This window comes from Oryctolagus cuniculus, chromosome 3, assembly GCF_964237555.1.
Source record: "Oryctolagus cuniculus chromosome 3, mOryCun1.1, whole genome shotgun sequence".
Classification (NCBI taxonomy): domain Eukaryota; kingdom Metazoa; phylum Chordata; class Mammalia; order Lagomorpha; family Leporidae; genus Oryctolagus; species Oryctolagus cuniculus.
Window position 1 is genome coordinate 138,372,771 of NC_091434.1, and position 17,785 is coordinate 138,390,555.

Consider the following 17,785-nt stretch of genomic DNA (forward strand, 5'->3'; position numbering starts at 1 on the left):
AATCTCTCTCCCACTCTCCCCACTCCATGACTCTACCTTTCAAATAAATACATAAATCTTAAAAAGAAGAATTTATGACACAGTGGGGTATAGAAATATGAACCAGCATCACTCATTGAAATGATGGGAGGGACAAGGGAAGAGATAATGAAATGCCACAGGGCCTGGAGTCTAGCTTGGAACTTGGATCAGGGATATGGGAGAGCTGTCACTGAATTTCATCCCAGGTATGTAGTCACTGGTCACGTGCTTCTCAGGTTTTCAGATAGTTGAAAGTCTTTTCATTCTTTTTTTGAATGGTTTATTTATTTACTTGAGAGGCAGAGTTATGACACAGAGAGGGAGAGACAGAGAGAGAAGTCTTCCACCCACTGGTTCACTCCCCAAATAGCTGCAATGGCTGGAGCAGATCCTATCTGAAGCCAGGAGCCAGGAGCTTCTTCTGGGTCTCCTACACAGGTGCAGAGGCCCAAGCACTTGGACCATCTTCCACTGCTTTCCCAGGCCACCAGCAGGAAGCTGGATCAGAAGAGGAGCAGCCAGGTCTTGAACTGGCGCCCATATGGGATATTGGTGCTACAGGCGGATGCTTAACCTACTACACCACAGCGCTGGCCCCAAGTCTTTTCATCCTAGACTCCTGACACGCACGCCAGCTCTCGTCTTGCCTGGAGCCTGTGGTCTGGCAGGAACACAGAGGCCCACCGGCACAGCACATGGGGCCAGTGACCGGGGGAATGTGTCTGTGCTGCCCATGGCATCCATCACGATTGCTTCCTTGCTGTGCTGATGGAATCAAGGAGTCCGGGGAAGGGCCTGCATCAGAAGAGGTAGGTCCTGCTCCGGTCCTCACCACAAGACCTGGATCAGGTCCCTTCCTGGCCTGTAACCGGGGGAAGATGCCCCCAGTGGTTCCTCCATGCTACTGCGAGGACTGGGTGCGAATTCGCTCAGTAGAGTAGGAGGGGCCACCACATCAGAGACTTTGTGTCACAGAGCTTTAAGGTTGAAAGGTTTTGTCATTTCCTGCTGGGATGACGGCTGCTGTAGCCTCGAGGCCTCAGCCCTCCGGAGCCACAGGCCCTGAAGTCCAAGATCAAGGGAAATGCCCCAGCTGGGGCAGTGGCTACCCACCTGCAGAGCAGTCCCTCATCTGAGCCCAGCCTTCCTGGCAGAAAATTCCATGTTGGCTGTGATAGAATCATGGGGTTTTTGAGACCCCTGGGCATTACCACATGACCTGAGTCAGGATGTCTTTCCACTGGGTTTGGAAAGAGTCGAGGAGATGGGTCCTTCTGCCTGACTGGTCCTTACCAAGTGGAGGGTCTTGGGATACAGACATGATGGACAGGCCCTGCCCTCCCAAAGCTTATGGCCAACTGAGGGAAGAGACAAGCTGTCGCTCCCCCTCTTCGTGGAGGAACGACACAGGACCCTGCGCTGTTCTTTTGTCTGCTCGGCCCTCCCCGGGTTTGCTGCTGGTTCTTCCCGGGTTGGCTACCGTCCCTTCCACCTCCGTGGAAGGGCGGTTCCCCCTGCCACATTCCCCACTTCCGCGGGGGAGCGGCACACCGCTGGCCGGCTCTCCCGGGGGCTGCTCAGGTGTTCCTTCAGATAGATGTTCCTGGTGCATGTTGTCTCTCTCCTCCTTTATAGTCCTCTTCACCAATCCCAACTCTGCTACCCACACGCCGAGTACGCTGCTCTCCTCCAATCAGGAGCAGGTCCTGCTGTTTATTGGTTGAACTGGAGGCAGCTGTGTAGAAGCTGTTTCCTCCTCTCCCAGTGCCATATTGTGGGAGAGCAGATGCATAGAATAAGTCTTAATTCCAGTAACTTAGTCTAGTCCGAGTTGCTCCCCACAACAAGCTATGGGAGAGGGATCTAAGAGGACTACATGTGGGATGGGAAAGGAATAGAGGGGAGGACCCCTAGACCCATCTGGGATATAAGAGTTACACGTTGGAGAAGTAATTTACATCCTGTGACTCTGGAGCCAGACTGCCTGGATGTGAATCCTGGTTCCATCATTTTCTTTTCTTTTTTAAAAGATTTATTGAAAGAGGTATAGCGAGAGAGGGAGAAATAGAGAGAGACCTTCCATCTACTGGTTCACTCCCCAGAAGACCACAATGGCTGGGAGAGGGCCAGGCTGAAGCCAGGAGCTTCTTCCAGGTCTCCCGTGTGGGAGACAGGGATCCAAGCACATGGTCCATCTTCTGCCGCTTTCCCAAGTGCATTAGAGGGAGTTGGATCAGAAGTGGAGCAGCCGGGACATGAACTGGTGCCCATATGGGATGCTGGCATCACAGGTGGCAGCTTTATCTGCTACGCCACAGCACCAGCCCCTCAATCATTTTCTGACTATGTGAGTTTGCATAAAGAGTAACAGTAATAGGGTGCATCCTATGGAGCTGTGTGAGCGCTAGGCCATGCCTGGTACGTAGTGAACCCTCCATTACCATTAACTCCATCTGTCCCAATGGAATGTAGGATACTGGAGGCAAGTCTTCATTTATTCCCTGCTATATCCCCAGTGTGGCACGAGGCTGGCACACAATAGTGGCTCAATAAATGCTTGCTAAATGTGAAATTGGCACTTTCTTATTGCTAATTTCCCACCCATGAGAGAACAATGTTCCCCAACTCAGAGAATCCTAAAACAATGCCACAACAAATCATCCTGCCCAACAATTCTTGAAACATCTGCTTCAGTGTGGTCATGCGAGACTTGGCTATGAAATCCTCTCTGGTTTGGCCTATAGCCTAACAACCTATGTGGAAAAAAGGAAGAAAGAAAAAAAAGATACTACAGGGCTGGCGTGATGGCCCAGCAAGTTAAGTAAGTTGCCACTTGCCAAATGGCCAACCCATATCAGAGTGCTGGTTTGGGTCCCCATGGCTCCACTTCCAGTCCAGGTCCTTGCTAATGCACCTGGGAAAGCAGAGGATGGCTCCTGCCAGCCACGTAGGAGACTCAGATGGAGTTCCAGGCTCTTGACTTTGGCCTGGCCTGACCTGACCCCTGGCCATTTGGGGAGTGAACCAGTGGATGGAAGACCTCTTTCTCTCTCTCTCCCTCTCTTTCTGTAATGCTGCTTTGCAAATACTTAAAAAAAAAAAAAAAAGAAAGAAATTGCAACAGATAGAAAGGGAGTAGAGAACCAGACAATTAGATTCATAAGAATTTTCTTTTTAAGTGCCACTGAGAGGTTGATTTCCTGGAATCTTGACTTTTTTTTCTCTTGTAGCACCAGGCTAATTTCTCTCTTCCCTGAACCTAAGAGCTGTGTTAATGGGAATAGCAGCTTTGTATTTAGGAAGGAGGTAATATCCACAGACTGAAAACATCGTGTCATTGTGGCCATTTGCCAGCTTTCTGTAAAAACCTGGCACTCTCCCCTCCTTTTTAAGGCCTTGTTTAATCAAAGCTGCTCCCTTGATATTCATTCTTGGAAAACAAAAATGAAATAGAATAAAAAGCAACGGCAGCCCCCCTCTCTGCCCCAAGCACTGCTGAGAAAAGTCCGAGTCATCAGATCAACTCAGTTAACAAAGGCTCGCGGACAAGCTCCGGGCTCTCCCCGCTGGGAGGATCTCGTTACCACCACCAGGCCGCCACCCAGCTTTCTCCACCGCAGCCCCTTTGTAGCTCTGGTTTGCTCTCGGACACAAAAGCCTCCGTCTGGAAGACAAGGAGCCCTTCCTGCCCAGTTCACTCTTTGCTGAGAACGCAACAAGGTGGGAGAGGAAAGAGGCAGGTGGGAGGGCGCTGGCCCAGGGGCCCTGGAAATGTCAGTCCCCGCCCCCGCCCCACTGTGGGGCAGGTGTGTGTGGGGGTCACACCTCCTCCAGGCAGCCACCCCACTGGTCCCCAGCCAGTGATTCATCGTAGCTGCTATTTGCTTTTCCACCTGCAGTGGAGAATTCAGCCTTCCATCTGCTGCAGAAAAGAAGCAGCCAGCTTTCAGGTCACCCTAGGCCAAGTTTCCAGAGGGAAGGAAGCACCTTTCAAATTCCTGACACAGCGGGTAAAGCCGCCGCTGCCCACAGTGCCGGTGCAGGTATCCCACAGGGGCACCAGTTCCAGTCCTGGCTGCTCCACTTCCTATCCAGCTCTCTGCTATGGCCTGGGAAAGCAGCAGAAGATGGCCCAAGTCCTTGGGCCCCTGCACCTGTATGGGAGACCTGGAAGAAGCTCCTGGCTCCTGGCATTGGCCTGGCTCAGTCCTGGCTGCTGTGGTCATTTAGGGAGCGAACCAGTGGATGGAAGACCTTTATATCTCCCTTTCTGTAACTGTGCCTTTTAAACGAATAACATAAATCTCAAAAAAAAAAAAAAAAAAAACAAAAACAAAACACCAAATTCATGACACAAAGTTCTTATTCTTCCTAAGTCCAGGGAATGCTGATGACAACAGAAGCCACTGAGCACAGGGCCCCAAGCCCCAGGGGGCCAGCAACACACAGCAACATCTTCCAATGGGCCTTGGCGAGGTATAAACGTGATGCCACCTTCCTAGCAGAGCTCTAGGCTTAAACTGAGCCTCAGGTCTTCCCTCTCTCACTCTTCCCATCTTCCATCTTCTGGGTGGGAGGTAGGGAGCAGGGAGGAGAGGGTGTCATAGAGGAAGACGCACTCCCATTGAAAAGCCTCCCAGGGGAAGTTCCTACTTGGGTTGTTTTGTTAGGAAGAACCAAGTGGGTTATAGGCCAGCGGCCAAATGCTTTTAGGAAGAGACATGTTAATAAGGACAGAATGTCTTTAAATGATGTCATCCTTGGGGCGGGGCTTGTGGTATAACCTATTATCTCATCTCTTGAGACACCTGCATCCTGTATTGGAATGCCTGGTCCTAGTCCTGGCTGCTCCACTTCCTATCCAGCTTCCTGCTAATGTGCTGGGGAGGCAGTGGATGATGGCCCAAGTGCTTGGACCCCTGCCACCCACGTGGGAGACCTGGATGGAGTTCCTGGCTCCTGGCTCTGGCCTGACTCAGCCTGACTGTTGTGAGCATTTGGGGAGTGAACCAGTGGGTAGAGGACATTCTCATTCTCTCTCCTCCCTTTCAAATACAATGAAAATAAGTAACAGCAGCATAACCCTTCACTGGGCACACGGTGGATCCCATGCCTTCACATCCTGTCACTCCTTTTCCAGAACCGTCTGGGGCCTGTGCTGCGTCTTCAGGCTTTGCCAGCTGTAAGGACAGTGATCTCCGTCTCGTTGAGAGAGTTTCTCCCAGAGTCTGGAGAGGGAATTGTCCAATACCATAGCTTTTTCCCTTTATGAGAATTTTAACAAGAATCTGGAGTAGAACACCTTTTTCTAAGGCGTCCAGTTATGACTTTGGAGTTAGCTGGCAGATGCCAGGGCGGGGATGAGTGAGCAGGGTGTGGGGGTGGATGGTGGGGGTGCGCACACTCGAGAAGGAAAGGACTGGGACACCCAGGACAGAAGTGCCTGAACAGCACAGAACAGAAGGGGTCAGGGGGCTTCCGTTCTCACTGCAGTTACCTGGCCCAGGCAGAGCCCCCACCCCCACCTCCTTGTCTGGAAATGCGTGGCTGACTGGTGGACCGGGAAAGTCCTCGAGAGGGCCAAGTTCAGCCTGTGATGACCACTCTATTCCCAGCAGATCAGAAGGCACAAGGGGTCACCGCTTGTCGGAGCCATGAGCGAGGGGGAATGAGTCCCCACCCCCCAACCCCATCCCAGTTCCCCTCCCAGTAACCCCGCTACCAGCGAGGTTATTGCTCTTTTAATTTAATCTTTTGCCTGTTCTGGTGAAGACAAAGCACATTTCATTTTGCGCAAAAGCAAAATGGAGGGGCCAAGAGAAAGCCCCTGAAGGATGGAATCGCTGCACTAGATCATTGCGCTGCCAGCTGTGAAACGGCTTAACGTCCTGGGCGGTCCCCGCCGCTGCCCCTACCCCGCCCAGTGGAAGGAGGCAGTCTGAGAGTTGGATGGGAGGAGAAGACGTGGAGAAGGGGTTGGAATAGAGCTTTTCTATGGACAGAAAGTCCGTCTCTTGTTTGTGTTCTGAGCCCACTATTGACGAACGCCTTCGAGGTCCTGTTCCACTTGCGTCCCCATCACAGCACAGAAGCTCATCAGGGAGGGTGTGCCACAGCCAGAGCTCAGCCTGCGCCTGCCGACTCATGCACATGTGACCTTGGGCCATGTGACCATGTGACATGTGAAATGGGTTGGTCTGCATGGAGATGAGCTGTGTTTGAAGTCAGAGTGTAAATTAAAGAATATAAAATCATCAATCATTTGTAGGTTTTTATATGATGAAATGATTATATTTTAGCTATATTAAAATGAATTTCATCTGTTTGTTGTACTTTGATTATGACTACTAGAGCATCTAAAATTACCTAGGCAGCATTGATTTCTAGTTTACGTGGTAGCACTGTTCTGTTAAAGATACCAGTGTCAGTCCAAACAATGTTCAACTCCCTGCTGTTTATATTTCTCTTCAATGAAATGCCAGTGGGGCCGATGCCATGGCATAGCAGGTAGAGCCACCATTTGCAGCACAGGCATCCCATATAAGCACTGGTTCGAGTCCCAGCTGCTCCACTTCTAATCCAGCTCCCTGCTAATGTGCCTGGGAAAGCAGTAGAAGATGGCCCAAGTATCTGGCGGTTGCCTCCCATGTGGGAGACCTGGAAGAAGCTCCTGGTCCCTGATTTCAGCCTGGCCCAGCCCTGGCCATTGTGGCCATTTGTGTAGTGAACCAGTGGATGGAAGATCTCTGTGTCTCTCCCTCTTTCTCTGTCACTTTCTGCCTTTCAAATAAATACACTGATCCGATCCTGGAAAAGAAACACCAATGGTTTCAGGGTTAGCCCCATCTGTGGTCCAGTGTCACTTTGTTCAGCTCCATCAGGCTTGTAGGAGTTGTCATTCTAAAGGAGTCGGGGTTTTAGGACGTTCCTGGAGCAATGCTTCTAAACCTGGGCTTCCTTCTCTTGCTGCTGCCACCAGCAGGATGCTTCTTGGAGCCCCGCCAGGGAAGACTCCAGGTGGCTTCAGGCGTGGGCATGGTGTTTTACTGAAGTCGGTCTTTGTCAGCTGGGCACGGGGGGAGGAGTGGGGGTTGCGTGCGACGCAGCCTGCATCAGTCACGCGGGGAGGTTGTGTTCCGCCTGCGTTCGGCATTCTCCTAGGAGCCCAAATGCCTTCTCACATTCTGAGAAACACTCCTAAAACCTGCATCCCCAGCCTTTGGGACAGAAGAATCAGTCACCAGAGACATCTGGCACATATGCCAATTCCCAGGTTCACTCCAGACTCCCAGAGTCCCAGGAAACTGTGCTTCCATCAGTCTGCGATGCTCTTCTCCCGGGAGCCTGGTGTCGGAAGGGTGGCAGCTGCGAACCTTGCCACGTCTCCCGTGAAACTTCATGGGGCACTCTGGCTCACTTATCTCCTGTCCAGAGTGTTTCCGGGGATTTGGGAGACAGTGTCTTGGAACAACGGTTCCCACCATGGCTATGTGGAAGATTGCCTGGCAGCTGCAACATCAAGACCCACCACACCCCAGGCCAACCCCGTCTGTGTTTGCAAACATTCCTCTGGTGGCTTCAATTCACAGCCAAGGTGGAGAAGCCCAGGGTTGGTCCCCAGCAAATTAACTCCTCTCCCTTCTGCCTTTACAGAGCAAAATTTGTCATTTAGTGCCCTCATGTGCCCAGAATAAAATAGCTAAGCACAAAGGCCATGACAAGTTGCCTCCTGAACTCGTCACCTCTTCCTGGTCCGAGAAAGTCTCCATCCAGATGATCGTGCCTGCCCCTGCAGACCAGCTGCGGGCTTTCCGTGCAGCTGGGCTGTCCAGCACAGGTGCTAAATATTTTGTTAACGCTTCCCCCTGCAGCTCTGAGTGCCCCGTGCCCAGACAACCCCAACACTCCCTGCAGAACCCACAGCTGCAGGCGCCAGGTTCAAGCCCTGCACGCAGGTCAGTTCCAAGGGAACACTGCCTGCTGCAGTTACGCCTATGGGAGTTGTTTCCCTTCACCCGGAAGGTGTTTTTAAAGGGGCCATGACCTTTTTCCACATGCATTTGGAGATAAATAAAAAATGGAGATTTGAAAGTCAATAGGTACCTTTATTACAAGATTCCTTCCACTTTTCCTCCTCTGCATCTTAAACAAACTTCCCAGCAATGACACTGAATTATAATTATTTGGTATAAGCAGGTGTCAGAGCTCAGCACACAGGGGAAACAGCACTTGGCAACTGACAAAACCACAGAAGCCAGAGGGTCCCTCGGACCTCCTCTAGCCTTTCTCCCTGAAGCTTGAGTCTGGAATGAATGAATGACTTCCTCCCCTCCTAGCTTTAAATGCTTCCAACTATCTTGCAACAGCTTTGTCCCTCACCCTGAGGACTCTGTTACATTAGTCCTGGAGTTTATTCCCCAGGCTCACATGGCCCTGTTGGAAGAAGTGCTGCTGATGCCACAAGTCCTGCAGGAGGCAGTAGAAACAGCCTCCTGCTGCTACCAGTTCCTGCGGATTCAAGGTTCTCTCTCTGTCTCTCTCTTTTTTTTTTAAGATTTATTTATTTATTTGGAAGACAGAGTTACAGAGAGAGGTAGAGACTGAGAGAGAGAGAGAGAGGTCTTCCATCCGATGGTTCATTCCCCAGATGGCCGCAACAGCCGGAGCTGCACCAATCTGAAGCCAGGAGCCAGGAGCTTCTTCCGGGTCTTCCACGTGAGAGACTTGGGCCATCTTCTACTGCTTTCCCAGGCCACAGCAGAGAACTGGATTGGAAGCGGAGCAGCCAGGACTAGAACTGGTGCCCGTATGGGACACTGGCGCCCACATGGCTTCTGGTTTTGGGTTAGGCCCAGCTCTGGCCACTGCAGCCAACTGGGGAGTGAACCAGTAGATGGAGGACCTCTCTCTCACTCTCTCTCTCTCTTTCTCTGCCTCTCCTTCTCTCTGTGTAACTCTGAGTTTCAAATAAATAAATAAATCTTAAAAAACAAAAACAAAAACAAACCAGATAGGGAGAGGAGGGACAGCAATCGCCTGGAACCAAACCACGAGGGTCCTGTCCAGCTCCCAGGCTCCAACTCTGCAACCTGCAAGCCCTGATACTCTTTTCAGTTTCTTTAAAACTTGGCTCCAAGCAGCTTGGCTTCGTCTATTGAAAAAGATATAGGAACGCCTGCCTTTGGGGTATACGTTTTACATTTACTTTAAGCATAACACAGGTGGATTTTTTAGCAGCCTCGGTTTTACAAAGACTGAGCAGCATCTACATGTCGGGCCCCGTGTGGAGTGTCTAATACCCAACAGCCCCTACTGTAGGAGGTGCTGTTACTCTTCCTGTGTCACACGTGGGAAAGTAGACGCTAGGCTAGGTTGAGAACTTGCCTGAGACCACACAGAGCTGCACTCCAGGCTGGGCTGTCAGTGTCTAGAACCCAGCTGCCTGTTCCGACTACCTCCTACCCGCTGTCCTTTAGACACGGACAACGCAATCCCTCGTGCCACTACCCCAACCCACCCTGCGAAGACGCAGGGCACTGGCTCCCGGAGCAACGCCTGCACGGACAACCCAGCTTCCCTTTCACTAGGAGACTTACACTGAGCGGTACGTTCCGTCTCGTGTCTTCCGGATCGAAGGCCTCAACCTGGTAAATGAATCCGGGCTTTGCTCCTTCTACGATGTAGAGGTCCAGACCTGCGCCAGCGTCCGAAGTGCAAGAAGAAACATCTTAGTGGGTGAAGCAGTGGGGAATTGCAAAACACCGGGGCAGCCATCCCCAGGCACAGGGAAGCCAGCGCGCAGGCATCAGGCATCCTAAGACAGAGGAAGCCGCAGGGAAGGCCACGCCCACCAACACTCCCGGGGCGGATCCGTTTATGGAAATTAATAAAGTGCTAGGGGTGGGCCGGACTGGTGGCAAGTCTATTTCCTCCGCTGAGAGGTGGTCTAGGGTACTGTCGGTGGCAGGAGAGGGGGTGGGAAGAAGAGGGGGTGATTAGGGCACAGCGTTGGGGAGCAGCCCCAGGTGGGGGCCTGCAGTGTGAGACGGTGCCGTGTTCCAGATCCACGGTAGCATGCAAATTGCTCCTCATCTGGGCTAAGGTACATGAACATCTCAGCAGAGATGAGTGCTGAAATGGGGGCTCTGTAGTTAGAACAGAGAGGGGGACAGAATTGGGGTTCCAGAGGTTCAGGGAAGGGGCCAGAAATGGATTCCATCCACCTCAGTGTCCCCGGCAATCGGGCAGGGATTTGCCGTGGCAGAATCAGAATTCAGACCCAGGCTGCCTTCTGTCTGAGCTTGGGCAGCCGTGTGCTTTTTACCTGTGCTCATGCTTTCCCTGAAAAACAGACCCCTGAGCTCTCGCTAAGTTCCAGTCGCTGACCTGCACATCGGGAGGATGGCAGCTCCCTGTTCTCTGGGAGCATCGTTATGGCGAAAATTGATACAAGTGTGTGTGTGTGTGTGTGTGTGTGTGTGAGAGAGAGAGAGAGAGAGAGAGAGAGAGAGAGAGAGAAACACCCTGGAGAAAAACCAAGGAAGGCAGTGCTGTGAGTTGGGTTACAATTTTAGAGAAGCTATGGAAGGCTCACGGAGGAGGTGACACTGAAATCTGAATTGGTATAGAAGAGCCATGGACAGGTGCAGGGGTGGGGGGGGGACAGGAAGAGGCAGAGGAAAAGCAAATGGAGAGATGTATGGGAGGGTGGTGCGTGGGCATTGGCACATGAGTAGGGAGCCCAGGAATGCTGGGGAGAGAGAGCCAGGGAAGATGAAGGAGGGGAGGGAGGGGGCAGGGACTTGGCACATTGGATGAGGCCCTTCGGGGACTCTGGGTCTCCCTTTAAGTAATGTGGGACTTCTTGAGAAAGGGACTCCTTGATTTAGCTGGCGTTTTAATAGTATCCCTTTGGCTGCTGTATGGAGAATAGGGCAGAAGCCAGGAGGCCAGTACAACCACACAGGGGAGACACGATGAGGGGCTGGGGCCATGACGGTGCTGGTGGTGGTGGAGACCCTGGGGAGGGCTCAGATACTACAGGTGCATAGAAGCTGGCAACATTTCCTAATGACCTGGTGTTGGGTATGAAAGAAAGAGGCAAGTCTGACCCAAGAACGCACAACTGGAAGGAGGGGGTGGCCATTGACTATAGTAGCAAAGACTTAGAAGCAGATGTGGGAGAGGGCAGAGGGTGTGGGCAGCGTGAAGCGTTTGATTTCGGGGCACATCGAGTTTGAGATGTCTATTAGACTTCCAGGCGGCCGTGTGGGGGCAGGGCAGGTGACCACTTGAGTTGAGAGTTAAGAGGAGACCCTTGATTGACATGACAGACCTGGGGCTTGTCAGTATCTGGATGGTGTTCAAAACCAAGAGCTTGGGTGAGGTCATGCAGGAAGTCCCTCTCTACTCTGGTCTCTTCCACTGCCCTGACGCTATACTGGCCCTGGACACGCACCGCCCTCACTCAGCCAGTGACTGCAGTAGGAAAGATCTTCATAAAATTTATGAGCCATGTGCATTCTGAATCTGCATGGATCTCAAAATTTGTGCATCAAAATAAGCTTATTTTTCCATTCCAGTTTTCCACCAACTTTTTGAAGTCCCCTTGACTGTAGGGCAGAACCTCTGATGGGCTCAACCTCCTCCCCAGGACAGCAAAGGGACCAAGAGACACCACAGACATGAAGGGCTTTGTACAGGCTTGGACGTTATTATTGGGCAGGCTGAGCTGGAAGACGTTACATTTATTCCCTGCTCATTAAGCAGCTGTCTTTGCCAAGGAAACAGCTGCTTGTTTATTTACATTTTTTGTTTTCCTCTGTCCCCCAGGGTCCTCCCTGATGCCACTGTCTGGGCAGCATCACATACACCCAGTGTAACTTACCTTCTGCCAACTTGCCCGGAAACTGAGGGGGCTCATTCACATCTGCTACCTGGACCATCAGGTACTGCAGATCTATGACACCAACCTCATCCTTAACGTAAATCTGCAAATCAAATACGTTTGGTCCTGTTTCAAAATCGAGTTGTTCCTTCCCAGTGGTGACGACCTAGGACATCACACAGAAGTCTTGGTCACCATGGGGAAGAAGACCTGTTCCGTATGCATGCACTGTGTGCAAAGGGGTCTTACTCGGCTGGACGCCGCCAACAGCCCGAAACCATGTTTCCTTCACTATTTCGCCTTAATTCTTCCAACATAAGTCCCCTGACACTTTGCTAACATTCTCCGGTGTGTGATGCTGCTTTCCAGAAAAAAAAAAAAAAAAAAAAAAAAAAAAAAAAAAAAAAAGTATCCAGGAGACATCCCGCTACAACTGACTGGAGATGGAAAGCCTGGGAATTAAAACCCCTTTCACCAGGACCAGCGCTGTGGCGTAGTGGATAAAGCCGCCGCGTGCAGTGCTGGCATCCCATCTGGGCACCAGTTTGAGTCCTGGCTGCTCCACTCCTGATCCAGCTCTCTGCTGTGGCCTGGGAAAGCAGCAGAAGACGATCCAAGTGCTTGGGCTCCTGCCTACATGGGAGACCCGGAAGAAGCTCCTGGCTCCTGGCTTTGGATCAACCCAGCTCTGGTTGTTGCAGCCATTTGGGGAGTGAACCAGCAGATGGAAGACCTCTCTCTCTCTCTCTGCCTCTGTCTCTCTGTAACTCTGCTTTTCAAATTAATTAATTAATTAAAAAAAAAAAAAAACTTTCACCACTTGGGGGTAGACTCCCAGCCAAGTGCCTTCAGCACCCTTAGTTGCATTTTTTTTTTTTTTTTTTTTTTTTGGACAGGCAGAGTGGACAGTGAGAGAGAGAGACAGAGAGAAAGGTCTTCCTTTGCCGTTGGTTCACCCTCCAATGGCCGCTGCAGCCTGCGCGCTGCGGCCAGCGCACCGCGCTGATCCGATGGCAGGAGCCAGGTACTTCTCCTGGTCTCCCATGGGGTGCAGGGCCCAAGGACTTGGGCCATCCTCCACTGCACTCCCTGGCCACAGCAGAGAGCTGGCCTGGAAGAGGGGCAACTGGGACAGAATCCGGCGTCCCGACCGGGACTAGAACCCGGTGTGCCAGCGCTGCAGGCAGAGGATTAGCCTAGTGAGCCGCGGCGCCGGCTATTAGTTGCATCTTGTCATTGCTAAGAAGGGATGCTATACTGGCCTGGGATTGCTGTTAGGTTAGAGCTCAACTCACCACTGCAAGGCCATGTGCAAAAATAAACAAGAAGGGAATACATTTGCATAAATAAGGAATATTGACTTAACGGAGTGTTCATTTTTTTGGGTGCCTTTCCAAACATTCTTCCACTGTCAAAAACTTTTGTCCTCGGCACTATTAGTATTTTGGAGATGTGGCAAAGTTAAGCTACCACTTGGGATACCTGTATCGCATAGTGGAGTGCCCATTTGTGTTCCGACTTCTCTGCTTCCAATCCAGCTTCCTGCTGATGCACCTGACAGTCAGCAGGTGATGGGGCTCGAGTACTTGGGTCCCTGCCATGCACGGAGGAGACCCGGATGGAGTTCCTGGCTCCTGGCTTCAGCTATTGCTGCCATTTGGAGAGTAAACCAACAAATGGAAGTCCTCCTTCTCTCTCCCTCCATCCTTCCCTGTCTTTCTTCTCCCTCTGTCTCCATCGCTTTGCCTTTCAAATACATAAATAAGTAAATGTTTTTGAAAACTGGCCTTGGGACCAGTGTTGAGGCACAGTGGGTTAGGCTGCTGTTTGAGATGCTGGATCCCGTAGCAGAGTGCCAGTTGGAGTCCCAGCTGCTCTGCTTCTGATCCAGCTTCTGCTAATGCTAATGTACCTGGGAAAGTAAGATGATAGCACAAGTGCCTGAGTCCCTGACGCGCATGTGGGAGACCCAGATGGAGTTCCAAACTCTTGGCTTCAGCCTGGCCCCCACTCAGCAGCTGGGGAGTGAACCAGCAGATGGAAGATTCCCTCTCCCTCTCTCTCTCTCTTTCTCTCTCTGTATTTCTTCCTTTCAAATAAATAAATAAAATTAAAAATACAAAAGCAAACCCTGCCTTCCCCATTACTCAGCGTTTCTGTCCCTGAGTTTCCTAATGGGTAAGGCAAGGGTTATGATGACACTTACTAGAGAGGGTCATTGTCAGGATTAAACAAGCTGACCCACAGGAAACACTGAGGGCAGTCTCTAGCACTGAACAGACACCCTGCACATGCTGACCCTTGCCACCCCTAGGTGTGGTCAAAAACTGTGTAAGTGGGCTTCAAAAAGTTCATGGAAAATGCATAACATGCCCAAATTATGCATGGACTTGAAACTGCACATATTTTAAAATTTTATTTTCTACACACTTTCTTTTTAAGAAGATTTATTTACTTATTTGAAGGGCAGAGTTACAGAGAGGCAGAGGCAGAGAGAGAAAGAGAGAGAGAGAGAGAGAGAGAGGTCTTCCATCCTCTGGTTCACTCCCCAGATGGCTGCAACGGCTGGAGCTGCACTGATTCGAAGCCAGGAGCCAGGAGCTTCTTCCAGGTCTTCCATGCAGGTGCAGGGGCCCAAGGACTTGGGCCATCTTCCACTGCTTTCTCAGGCCACAGCCGAGAGCTGGATCAGAAGTGGAGCAGCCAGGACTCAAACTGGCACCCATATGGGATGCCAGCACTGCAGGTGGCAGCTTACATGCTATGCCACAGCACTGGCCCCTCCACATACTTTTGAAATCCCCTCATAGGTCCCCCACAGCAGGTATCTCTGTTGAGTCAGGCCCCCTTTGTTTCCTCATTCATACCCTCACTTCCTGCTAAGCCTGCAGCTCCAACCCTGTTATCACCTACTGCCAGCCCCTTTGCCCTGAGAAACAGCTCTAATAGCCTAGAGAAGGAAATAAAACAGTCAGAAAAGTTTTCCAAAAGTGTCATATCTTGGTTTCCTAAAGAACTGGGTTATTGGGGCCAGTTTTGTGGTGTAGCAGGTAACCCTGGCCTGCAGTGCTGGCATCCCATGTGGGCGCAGGCTCGAGACCCGGCTGCTCCACTTCCAATCCAGTGCTCTGCTATGGCCTGGGAAAGTAGTGGAAGATGGCCCAAGTCTTTGGGCCCCTGCACTCACGTGAGAGACCCGGAAGAAGCTCCTGGCTCCTGGCCTCAGATCAGCATAGCTCCAGTCGTTGCAGCCAACTGGAGAGTGGAACAGTGGGTGGAAGACCTCTCTCTCTCTCTCTCTCTCTCTCTCTCTACCTTCTTGTAAATCTGCCTTTCAAATAAATAAATAAATATTAAAAAAAAAAGAACTGGGTTGTTATCAATACAAATGGACAAACTTTTTTTTTTTAAAGATTTATTTTATTTATTTAAAAGTCAGAGTTACAGAGAGTCCTGCTTTTCCAGTCCTGGACTGCAGCTACTCAGAGCCTTCCTTCTCAGTGTTGCTCCAAGAGAAATCCCCTTGGTGCATGATCAGCCACACATGGCTGACTGGGGCTCCTGCATCTCTCTTGCTGGCCCACAGCAAGCTCGTGTAGCCTGGGAGCTACAAACAAGGGTTCTTGGGATCAACTTTCCTCAAGTTGGCCAGGAACTCCATTTGGGTCTCCCACAGCAGTGACAAGGACCCAAGCACTTGAGCCATCATGCGCTGCCTCCCAGGCCATAGCAGAGAGCTGACTTGGAGACAAAGAAGCCAGGATTTAAGCAGCGTTCTAATACGGGATGTAGGTGTCCCAAGCAGCAGCGTAACTCGCTGGGCCACAAGGCCCATCTCAGAACACGCAATGTTAAATTGTGGTATCAGTAACAACCAAGAGATCAGGTGCTTTGAAAGCAGCAGGCAAATTTCAAGGAGCAGAGACATCGCCATCACTATAGGCAGACGGCAGAGACAGGTGTCTGTCCCCTGGCAAGTGGCGACACAAAGGCAGTGCATTCAGGTGATGAAATAGTATTCAGCCATGCCCAAGGAACGAAGCGTGGACACATGTGACCACATAGGCGACCTTGCATCTTTGAGCCAAGTGAAAGAAGTCAGTTACGAAAGACTGCATACTATGGAGGCTCTTCAAAACGTTCATGGAAAATGGAACTAGAGGGTAACATTTATTATAGTTGCCTGGCAGGGGAGATACCATGATCACAGAGATACACTTATTTGGGGGCAAAACAATTTTGAACTCCACACGTGGTTTTCTCCCAACACGCTTCTCATGAACTTTTTGGAGACCCCTGAGTGCATAGATTTAAACATTTTTTTTGTACTGAAACAAGTTTATTTTTCAACTCCATTTTCATTCACTTTTTGAAGTGCCCTTGTATATGATGCCATTCATACAGAATGTTCAGAACTGGAAAATCCACAAGGACACAGCATAGAGTAGTTGTGGCCAAAGACCGTGGAGGTGGGGAAATTAGGGGTGACTGCTAACAGGCATGGTGTTTTGTGCTGGGGTAACAAAAATTTCCTAAAATTAGGTTGCAGTGATGGTTGCAGAACTCTGAATATTCTAAAACCCACTGATTGCACAATTTGCATGTCTGGATAGCATGCTGTGTGATTTTGCTGCATATACTGTTTTGTCAAACTTTGCTTGAAACAGTTGTCAAGCAAATTGATAGGAATTATATGCTACTATAGTTTTAATGATTTTGTGATGATTTTCAAGTTTACTTGATATGAACGAAGCTGATCGTCTTTTCATCTGATTGTTGCTCGTAGGCCCTGTCTATTCTGCTGAACTATAATCCTTTTACTTTTTATTGATTGAACTCTTTCATTAGTGGAGCAATAAGCCTTTGACTATAACGTAAATCAAATACATGAGCTAAAAAAATTGGTTGGAAAAAAGATGTGCTCTGTGAATTGTATCTCAATAAAGCTGTTTTTAAAAAAGCAATCAGAGGGGCCAGCACTGTGGTGTAGTTAAGCTGCTGCCTGCAGGGCCGGCATCCCTCTATACCACAGTGGGCACCGGTTCGAAACCCGGCTGCTCCTCTTAGCTGTAGAAGATGGCCCAAGTCCTTGGGCCCTTGCATCCGCGTGGGAGATCTGGAAGAAGCTCCTGGCTCCTGGCTTCGGATCGGCACAGCTCCGGCCGTTGTGGCCAATGGGGAGTGAACTAGTGGATAGAAGACCTCTCTCTCTCTCTCTCTCTCTCTCTCTCTGCCTCTCCTTCTCTCTGTGTGTAGCTCTGACTTGCAAATAAATAAATAAATCTTTAAAAGGGGGGGGGCAATAAGAGGTCCAGAGCCAGGCTGCCTGGCTTCCAGTCTCAAATCAGCTACCTACCAGCTGTGCAACTCAGAACAAGTTACTTAACCTCTCTGATGCAGCACCTGGGAAAAGGAAGTAGTACCACAAATACGATCATCTGATTGTGTGAGGACTACAAGAGCAAACACAGTTCCTCTCCAGTGTCCGTGTTCCGTAGGTGTGAATGCTGGGCAACCTTAGAGGAACAGGCCAGCAGGAGCTGTCACAGCCAAGCCGGAGCCAGGGAGCAGGGACACAGCACACAGCTGTTGTCACCCAACCGGCACCCAGGACCCAGGAATATAAACCGGAGGCTGAGGTAGAGATTGGTAGAAATTGGAGGTGTGCTTCCTGGGCACCAGGGGAGATGAGACTATGATGCGCCAGGGTGGCCCTGGCCCTGGCCCAGGTGTGCACGCATTTTAAAAGCTCCCCAGTAGCTTAAGTCACGAGCTGGGTTTCAAAACACTGAGTGTGTACCACAGGGCAGCAACTGAGCCCGGACTGGGCAGGCCTGAGGACTTCCAGACCTTACAAAAGGGGAGCCGAAGCCAGGG

General features: G+C 50.7%; 1 protein-coding gene across 11 annotated transcripts in view; it reads right to left on the reverse strand.

Annotated features, from left to right (window-relative positions):
* CDHR3 (cadherin related family member 3) overlaps positions 1-17,785 on the reverse strand; it is a 156,144-nt gene that overhangs the window by 45,640 nt on the left and 92,719 nt on the right. For 10 of the 11 annotated variants that reach the window (XM_051848849.2, XM_051848848.2, XM_051848843.2 and 7 more), the window contains 2 exons: positions 11,909-12,074; positions 9,618-9,715 (listed from right to left, as the gene is read on the reverse strand). In XM_051848849.2, the coding sequence (XP_051704809.2) occupies positions 9,618-9,715; positions 11,909-12,074 (264 nt within the window). The remainder of the gene's footprint in view (positions 1-9,617; positions 9,716-11,908; positions 12,075-17,785) is intronic. The other variant, XM_070071160.1, reaches the window with a different exon arrangement.